Source organism: Zootoca vivipara, chromosome 6 (genome assembly GCF_963506605.1).
Source record: "Zootoca vivipara chromosome 6, rZooViv1.1, whole genome shotgun sequence".
In the NCBI taxonomy this organism is placed as follows: domain Eukaryota; kingdom Metazoa; phylum Chordata; class Lepidosauria; order Squamata; family Lacertidae; genus Zootoca; species Zootoca vivipara.
Window position 1 is genome coordinate 45,579,023 of NC_083281.1, and position 9,706 is coordinate 45,588,728.

General features: G+C 47.7%; 1 protein-coding gene across 1 annotated transcript in view; it reads left to right on the top strand.

Moving 5' to 3' along the window:
• FA2H (fatty acid 2-hydroxylase) overlaps positions 1-8,633 on the top strand; it is an 80,643-nt gene extending 72,010 nt beyond the window's left edge. The window contains exons 6-7 of the mRNA XM_035117884.2: positions 2,486-2,738; positions 4,164-8,633. Of these exons, the coding sequence (XP_034973775.2) occupies positions 2,486-2,738; positions 4,164-4,243 (333 nt within the window). The 3' untranslated portion in view covers positions 4,244-8,633. The remainder of the gene's footprint in view (positions 1-2,485; positions 2,739-4,163) is intronic.
• Positions 8,634-9,706: the final 1,073 nt, after the last annotated feature.

A 9,706-nucleotide genomic window follows, 5' to 3' on the forward strand; every position in this document is an offset into this window, starting at 1 on the left:
AGGCTGTCACTCGGAGCAACAGCCTTCCTGAGCACTGAAACCACCTGAAACCAACTCCAGACTGAATTCAGCTACCCCATGCAAATGAATGTGGTCTATTTTGCAAGGTGAGCCCTTGTCTCCTTCCATGGCATGTGTGGGGAAACCTCTAGGCCAAGGGCTGCAAGAGGCCTGCTAGCATTATGAATTTGGCACAAAAGAGGTTTAGCTTTTTTGAGAACAATCAGAAGTCTATTTTAGGTCTCTTTTTGTTTTGTTTTTCTTGTATTTTTACTTTTCTTTTGTATGGGATGGGGTATAAATTGTAATATAGAGACAAAACCAATGGTCCAACTCTGGAAAAGGAAGTTTCTTAGTTGAGGTCGGGCTAGAACTGAGTGGCAGAGCACCGGTGTGCAAAAGCTTCCAGGTTCAATTCTTGGGCTCTTCAGGTCAGGCAAAGAAAGATTATCACTGCACCTAGCTGTTAACCAGAAGGTTGGTGATTTTAGCCCACCCAGGAATGGCTGTGGGCAGGATTCCTGCATTGCAGGGGATTGGACTAGATGGCCCTTGGGGTCCCTTCCAACGCTACGATTCTGTGATCCTATTTAATGTATTTATGTTGCACATTCCTCCCAAGCTTACAGGAGGCTTACAACATTTATAAACAACGTTATAAAATAAAAAGCGTTGAAAAGAAACTTAAGTAAAAAAAAGAATAATTGAAGTACATTTAGAACAAACAGTTAAATTCCAGTTTGCCCTGACAACTGCATCACCTGCACCTTAGTTTCCTAAGGTGTGTCTGAACAGGAAGGTTGCCTGCTGGAAGGGTAACAAAGAGGGAGCCGGTCCAACTTCTCTTGGAAGGGAATTCTGTAACAGGGGAGCAACAACAGAAAAGGCTCTCTCCCTCTTGGTGGAGACACCACCAATTGTGCCTCCAATGTGGATGGGACTGAGAGAAGGGGCTCACTTGGGGATCTTAGCACCCAGGCAGGTTTAGAGCAGAAGATACGATATTACAGGTGGCCTGGGCCCAAGGCAGAATGATCCCCATTAGAAACCTTGGGGAGCCGCTTCCAGCCTGTATAGAAAACACTGGGCTTTGGGGGCCAACAGCCTGACTCTGCATAAGACAGCTTTCTTATGTTTCTTTCTGGGAGGCAGCAGAAATAAAATGCTGCTTTCCAGAATGCATGGTGGGAGCAGCATTTGAGGAATGTGCACAGGCTAGCACTTGAGCATGGAACGTGTGGGTTGGCGCACTTTAAGCCTCCAGGAAATAAGTATGTTTTCTTGCGTTAAAGCAGGGAAAGTTTTCAGTAACACCTCCCCCCCCCCGACAAATACCCAGAGTGGCTGCATTTGGATGCCATGATAAACTTTAGTTTATCATGGAAACCATCTGTAGCCCCTGTTCTCTCCTTGTCTGATATACCTGTGCAGAGGTGCCCAGAAACTTCTGTTTTGATTAAGAGCCGCTTGCCATTTTGCCCGAACCCGACAAACCTAGGGTCTGTCTGAAACTGTGGTTTGTTTGAAACAAGCTAATTTCAACACTATGGAGCTGGCTTCTTTGAACAAACCATAGTTAGGATTCACCACAGTTTAGGGTTCAGGTGTAATGCTAAACTGCCATGGACTGGCTGGATGCAGAGGAGTGCTGGGAGGCACAAGCGGGGGAATCCCCAAGGGAACTCCCAAGGGAAGAAGGTTCAGAGCCAGGGGACTGGTGGTGGGATGACAATGAGTGGTCAGAGGGAGAAGAGGAAGCAGACTTGAGAAGAGGAGGTGTTGGAAGCTGAAGAGGCAACAGGGTTTTGTGAGCAGGATGAGGCTGGGGCAGAAAGCAGTCCAGAATGAAAGGCAGGAGGGGGGGGGCAGGAGATAGAGATGAGGCAGGCTGTTGAAGAATCCAGGGAGTCTCCTCCCCCTGAACAGGCAGAAAAATGTAGAGGACAGAGCAAGGAGAAGCAAGACAACAGAGCCTTAGGCTGCTGAGGAAGGAACCAGGGGAGAAGCCTTAGAGAGGGGTGGGAAGGCAGGGACCTTCAGTCCTCACAACTTCTTCATTGGGGCAAGTCCTACTGAGAAGACTTGCTGTGATTGCTAGGCCTGCACTGTTTTGGTTTCTTTGAATAAAGAGTAAATTTCACAGACTCTGGTCTTTTATTGCTCCTGACTCTAGCTTCTGACACAAACCTCAGGTAATCAAATAGATAGCTTCAGAAGGTGTGGCTTGTTTCCATTAAACTAGGAATGAGGGACCTGAGGCCCTCTAGATCTTGCTGGACTGCAGCTCCCATCAGCCCCAAACTGACATGGCCAGTGGTTGTGCCAAACTGTGATTTACAGTGACAGCCAAGTCCAACCATTGAAACTCGGTTCCGCTCTTCTGCATCATGAGCAGTTTGACTCCAAACCATGGGATGTCCCTCAGCATCAATGGTGTCAGTTAAACTGCTAGTAACTAATTCTGCTCCTTGCGGTTCTCTTTCAGTCTCCATTTGATGGATCTCGCCTGGTCTTTCCACCTGCACCGTCATCCCTGGTCATTGCCTTTTTCTACGTTCTCGCCAGAGTTGTATTTCCTGAAGCATTTGGGACCTCCCTCTTCGTCGGGGGCCTCTTTGGCTACATTGTCTATGACATGATTCACTATTACTTGCATTATGGATCACCAAAGAAAGGCAGCTACTTGTATGGGCTGAAAGCGTACCATGTGAAGCACCATTTTGAACACCAGAACGCAGGTAATGGAGGGGGGATTTTGCCTCTTGAACAGCTGCTACCACAGGAATAGGATCCTATGCCCCCTCCCCCAATGTTGTTGGACTACAGCTTCCATCATCCCTAACCACTGGGCCTTGCCTACTACTAGCCACAATAGTTCTACCTCCACTGTTGGAGACAGTTGTTGTTGTTGTTGTTTAGTCGTTTAGTCGTGTCCGACTCTTCGTGACCCCATGGACCAGAGCACGCCAGGCACTCCTGTCTTGCACTGCCTCCCGCAGTTTGGTCAAACTCATGTTCGTAGCTTCGAGAACACTGTCCAACCATCTTGTCCTCTGACGTCCCCTTCTCCTAGTGCCCTCAATCTTTCCCAACATCAGGGTCTTTTCCAAGGATTCTTCTCTTCTCATGAGGTGGCCAAAGTATTGGAGCCTCAGCTTCACGATCTGTCCTTCCAGGGAGCACTCAGGGCTGATTTCCTTAAGAATGGATAGGTTTGATCTTCTTGCAGTCCATGGGACTCTCAAGAGTCTCCTCCAGCACCACAATTCAAAAGCATCAATTCTTCGGCAATCAGCCTTCTTGATGGTCCAGCTCTCACTTCCATACATCACTACTGGGAAAACCATAGCTTTAACTATACGGACCTTTGTCGGCAAGGTGATAAATACTTCCAAATACCAGCTGCTGGAAACTGCAAGAGGGGAGAGGACTCTTGGGCTCAAGGTCCCACTTGCTGGTTTCCCTTTGGGGAATCTGGTTTGGCCACTGTGAAAACAAGATGGTAGACTAGATGGGGCACTGGCCTGATCTGGCAGGTCTCTTCTTGTGAACCCAACAATATCTGGAGGGCCACATGTTCCCCATCCTGGTCTGAATAGTTTAGGAGTAGTGCTAAGAAAAAGCAGGTACTATTTTTTTTAAAAAAATGAATCCATAAAACAAAAACAAAATGGAGGGGACTTTTTGCTCCCTTCCTGCTGATCTCTCAGGGTTGCTAAATGCCAAAACTAGCTGATGGAGCCTCCAGGTGGCCACTATTTTGTGGGAAGGACTCAAGTGCATTCTGGAACTTTAGGTTTCCACAATTAAAGTGCTCTGTCACCTGAGCACAACAAATCCACTTTGGAAAAGAAGCAGACATGGTGTGATTTGGAATGTGTTGGGGTGAACATTGAAAAACCTAGGGTGCACAGATGAAGGCTTATATTATAAGCACCGCAAAAGTAAATCGGGACAAATGCTCGTTTTGTGGGACTGCCCTACAATGAAACCTGAATGAATGGTTAATAAAAACCAGCACTAGCCTAACCTTTGCATAAGCTTTGTGCAAGCAAATCAGGAAGGCTGCTGCATAAAGAGGGCAACTGGAAACTGGAAGAACCCTGATGGAAGCCTGCAATGCCTTGACGTAACTCTACACCTCTCTCTCTTCCCCGTTTCAGGCTTTGGCATCACCAGCAAATTCTGGGACCATCCGTTTCAGACGCTGATCCCAGAGGAAACCCCTGAGAAGGAAGACTAGCACCCGTTGCTCTCCTGCATGGTCTTTGGCTCCTGTTTGCTTTTCTCTTGCAAGCCTCTGATGCCACCCCCTGGGACTCTGCAGAGCTTGGAGGCCTGGGACCTGAGGAGAGAGGGGACCGTCCTTCTGCCGTGCTGTTTCTTTGTAACATGGTTCTGCCGTGCAGGTGACCTTCTGGGAGGAGCACTGCAGAGACTAATGGAGAGGGAAGACCAAGGTGCTGCTGCTGAGTGTCCTAGCCAGGATGCTATGGCCAGGGGCAAACTCTGCCCAGCTCAGCTGAGGGCAGCACCTTGAGATCAAAGTAGAACTCTGGTTTTAGACACATGTAAGAATTTCATTCTTGAGCACATGCCACAGCTGACTTGGAGGACTGGTATCCTGTGATGTGTTGAGCGGTAGGCAAACTGCTCTGGCTCCTAGTATTCCTGATATCTAGCATGGTGTTTGGGTGGTGGGTGCAGGATTGCATATTGGTGCAACCCTGTTGGCATCCTTTCTGTGTAGACAATGGGCAGTGGTCTAAGTCCAGCTTGTTGCATGCCACCTACTTGGTTGACCTCTCCAGGGGAATCATTAGGGGGGAAGACTGCTGATTTCCCACAAGCTGGCACCAGGTGTGCGGAATGGCCACCCCTTTTATGCTCGGTGGGATTCTGATCTCTTTAGAGCAGAGCCCTGTGGGTTCTGGATTTGCTATGCAAGTGGCTGGGCACAAGCCACCGGAGCTAGAAGTTATGGAAGAGGTCATCAAGTGTATCTCCCTGTCCAAAGACGGAGGACCTGGCACCAAAGAGTCCCTGATTGGTCCCTATTCCGTCACTAATGCAACTTCTCAAGCCAGAATTTGGGGGTGAAGTGAGATTGTAGTATAGCCTGGAACTGCTTGAGTTTGGGGACTGACTTGGTTGCAGACTGCCGTTGCTAGGCAGAGGTGGGATTTTAAAGCAGAACCAGGCGAGCAAGAAAACAGAAAGAAGGGGGAGCCCCTTTCAGAAAAGTAACAGACAAATTGCTACAAATTGCATATTGCAGAAAATCATTTATGCAAAAAACAGTCCCACTTGAGTCAAATGCAAAAAGTCAACATCTGTCCAAAAGACGCAATCTAGGAATCCTCAGAAGATCATATTGGGTCAACTGACTTCAGCTTTGCTTTGTATACACTACAGTATTCACAATCTGATTAATCTGCAAAACCACATCAGGCTGTCAATGAGCTGTATTCTGAATCCACCGATGTGCCTTACTTCTCCTCCTTTGATGAGATGGCAGCCTTTCACTTGATGTGCCATGTACCTTAACTGCGACATTTGAAAAACTGTCAGTGATCCATAACTGTTATATACGAAGTGCAATAAAATACTTAGTCTGGTGTAGGGATAATTGCAGGCAATAATTACAAAAACGAAGAGCAATGTTGTTGTTTTGTATAAATCTACAGTATGTCATTTTTGCAACATTAATTGGCCCGCTGTTTATTGTAAAAGGGGAGGTGGTTTTTCCCAGAGGCAGTGATGAAGCAGTTGTTCATCCTGCCACTCGGCCACCCTTTGGGAAGAAGACTTAGTTGGACTCTCTCCACACACAATTTGCATTCCCAGATCCATTCTTCCTTGCCAGCAGTATTCTCATCCCACCTTCTCAGACCTGTAAGGGCACTTTAGGAAGATGCTGGTTTGTGGTTGGGATCGAACCACAATTGAAGCGGATTTGGCACCTTTGCACAACAAACCTCCAAATTTTGTGCAACAAACCTCCCCAAAATTGGATGGATTTTGCTTTATGTTTTTTGTTTGCAATCAGGAAAGTGACGCAATACAATGCTGAATGTGGGTAAACATTCCTTGATGCAAAGTTGTACAACCTCCCTGCAAACAAATCAGGATGAATGCATAATAAGCAGGTGGTCTGGAAGGTGGCTTAAGATGTGATGACCTCCAGGAGTGTTTCCCAAAGGTCCAACTTGCCATGCAGCAGGCTAGCCCATGTCTAATTCTGCTCGTTATGTTTTTCTATGCAAGGGGAAGCTGCTGTTAGCATCTTGACTATGCTTTGGTGTTGTGGCCTCCTGTTCCCTTGTCGTTTTTGCCAGTGACTCCAGGAGCCAGAAGGTGGTGACCTCCAGTCACAGGACTGGGGTGGGATGGTTATTACAAGAGAGCAGAGTTGGCAGGGTTCTTCTGGGAGACACCCTCCAGGACTAGGATGCTCTCCTGAACCAGATTCCAAGACTCTTCTTCTGCTGGAAGGTGAGCGTGCAGAGTGCTGTCCCTCTACAAACAGTCTAACTGCACAGTAGCTCAGGGAGGTCACTGATGGTATCTTCTGGCTCCTTTGGAAGAGGCAATGTCTGCTGATCTCTCCCCCTTTGGCCTTTGAGGGCTTAGCCACACTTACTGTTCCTCCATGCATTGCATAGTCTGCACTTTAAAGCTCTGTGTGCGAGTGCTCTTTTTGTTTGTTTGTTGCTCTGGAGCTTTCTCCACGAAAACCTGCTCTTTAGCACTGAATCGGAGCAAACAACAGTCTGGGGGAAAACAAATTCCTTTTTGTTGCACTTCAGCTTTGAAGAGCAGTTTTTGCTGGGGAAGCTCGGGGGGGGCGAGAGAAAAAGGAGTGCTCAGACACAAAGCTTTAAAGTGCAGACCTCTGCCTGAAAAAAGTGGGGCAAAAAGGTAAGCATTGATGAACCTTGAGCCATCGTTTTGCTCTCCCTCTCTCCCCTGCCAGAGCACAAAATTGTGTCAGATATGGTCCTTTGTGCTGATAAAGAGGGAGGGCGATGGCAGCCACTTGCTAGATGATGTGCCAAATTGTGGCCCCTTCTTCTCTTCCTCTTTTTACCTCTGGTGCTACTTTCATGTGTTCAATGGCCATGTGAAGTTCTGTAGTGTTTACACATGACATGAGTCAGGAGAGGCTCCTTCCCCTTGTTCCACTGGGAAGATTATGGGGCTATAATCAGAGGGAGAGCATTCCACAGATAGGGGGCTACTGCAGAAAAAAGTTTTGCTCTCTCCCTGGCTGCCACTGGCTGCAGTGTCCTTAGAAAGGAGGACACAGAGACTTACGATGTCAGGTTGTGGACAGGTTCATATGGGGGAAGGTGGTCCTTTAGGTATCCTGAGCTATAAAAGGCCTCTAGATCCCCAACTCCCTGGTGAGATTCCACCATCCCCATAAGAGGGTAAACTCCAAACCCAGCAGCATCTGTTAGGCCATTATGGTTTTTCCAAGGCAACACGCAGCTGCAATGCATTCCATGTCCTTCCGAGCTTCTGCAGATCACACCCCTTCCTCCTTCCAGGCAGTGTTCACATTTCGAGTGCTTACTGTGCACTTGTTGCGTTTCAAGGGCGGGGTGTTTTTAATCTGTGTTTGCCCTGCGTTATACAAAGCACACCACGCACCCAGTACTTGGATATAAGATACTTCTGTTCGATGTGTTGTTTGTCAAACCGGCTTCATACCAGTTGGAGTCCACAAACCATTGTTAGTTTGTCTCTAGCCAAGGTGCAAACACTTTTGTGTAGGGTAAAGACATCAAAGGAATCAAAGCTGTGCTGATGTGAACATCTGGAGGGTGCTAAAGCTGCTTTATGCACCGGGGGCAGGGAAAAGAACCTCACTGCAATACAAGTCAGTACAGTGGTACCTCTACTTATGAATTTAATGCGTTCCGAACGCACATTCGTAAGACAAAAAAATGTGTAAGTCGAATCCCATAGGAATGCATTGGGAGAAAAAAATCTTAAGTCGAAGCAACCCTATCTAAAAATTCGTAAGTAGAAAAAATCTAAACAGCATCCAAGATGGCGGACGGAGCTCCATTCGTAAGTAGAAACATTCGTAAGTCAGGTCATTCGTAAGTAGAGGTACCACTGTAATATGAACACACCCTGAGTCTGTGGGGATCTCTCTCTCTCTCTCCCTCTCCCTCCCTCCTGGGTCCCAGTCTTCAGTAACTAGATTGTGGAAGACTTCAGGTTCTGGGGCCACCACCTCCTTCCTCTCTCCAGTCCCCAATCACAAATACAAGTGAGCTTCTCTATCACTGTTTCATCTCTCCACTTTCAAACCTGTGTTTGGTCGGGTCAGGTTTAACAGTGTGTCAGCTTTTCTATGCTACCCTGCTCTTTTGCCTGAAAATATGTTTTGCAAACCTCAACTAACCTGGAGCTTTGGCCTTCCAGTAAAGGCAATTGCAAGGAGATGCCCACTGGGTTGTGGGTTTTGTCATTGTTTTGGGTTATACACAACCTTCTGGTTTCTCTTTGCCCTCCCTCTATGTTTGCCACAGGAATTTTTTTTTTAAGGATAAAGTTATATAAAATTGTTGACGTAAGATAATTGTACATAGATATAATGTATGTATATGTTGGGGGGGGGAATAAACCATTTGAAGTGTTGACGTGTGTGGCGGCAACATGCTTGGGACATTTGCTTCTGGAAGAGGGGAGGTGGCGGAAGGCGCAGCAGAGCAATTGTGGCTGCTGTATTGCGGGTCTGTTGTAGCTTTTGGAAGCAGAACCACCTAGAAGAGAGCCTTGCGGCAGCTTGCCATGAGGCTGTCTCAGAGGCCAGCTGCTGCAGTCGCCCCAAGCAAAGAGGATAGGAGGAATGCAAAAGCAGAAGGTTGGCCACCTCTCAGCTCCCATTTCTCAGAGACCCCAGTGCAGAGGTGGTGGCTGTGACATCTGACATTGCACCCCTGCTTGGGGTTGCAGGCTGGGTTCAGCTGGTTATGGGCAGGCCGTAGCCCATGATAGAAAACCTGCTCTGCATGCAGAGGATCCCAGGTTCAACCCTCAAAACATCTTCCATGTAGGGCGGGGAAGGTCCCTGGCCTGAAACCCTTTTCATACATTCTCAAGTTGACTCCCTCTGGCATTGGCTTATCACTGGGCAACCTGCTGTCAGAAGCAAGTTTGGCTTTTCTCTCTCCATCCTGAAATGCCTCTTGCTTGCCTAGAAGTGTGTGTGTGTGTGTGTGTGTGTGTGTGTGTGTGTGTGTGTACCTCTTGTTCCTGCACAGCTGGAATGTAATCACCTGAACAAAGGCAAGAGTTGCATCCATTGCTTTGCTAGACTGGTGACTGGGAGCGGCCGCCGAGACCACATACGTTTCCGAGCACAATTCAAAGTGTTGGTGCTGACCTTTAAAGCCCTAAACGGCCTTGGTCCTATATACCTGAAGGAGCGCCTCCACCCCCATTGTTCAGCCCGGACACTGAGATCCAGCACCAAGGGCCTTCTGGCGGTTCCCTCACTGCGAGAAGCAAAGCTACAGGGAACCAGGCAGAGGGCCTTCTCGGTAGTGGCGCCCGCCCTGTGGAACGCCCTCCCATCAGAGGTCAGAGAGATAAACAACTACCTGACATTTAGAAAACAGCCCTGTTTAGGGAAGTTTTTTTAAAAAATCTGTGATATTTTAATGTATTTTGTTATTTGTTGGAAGCC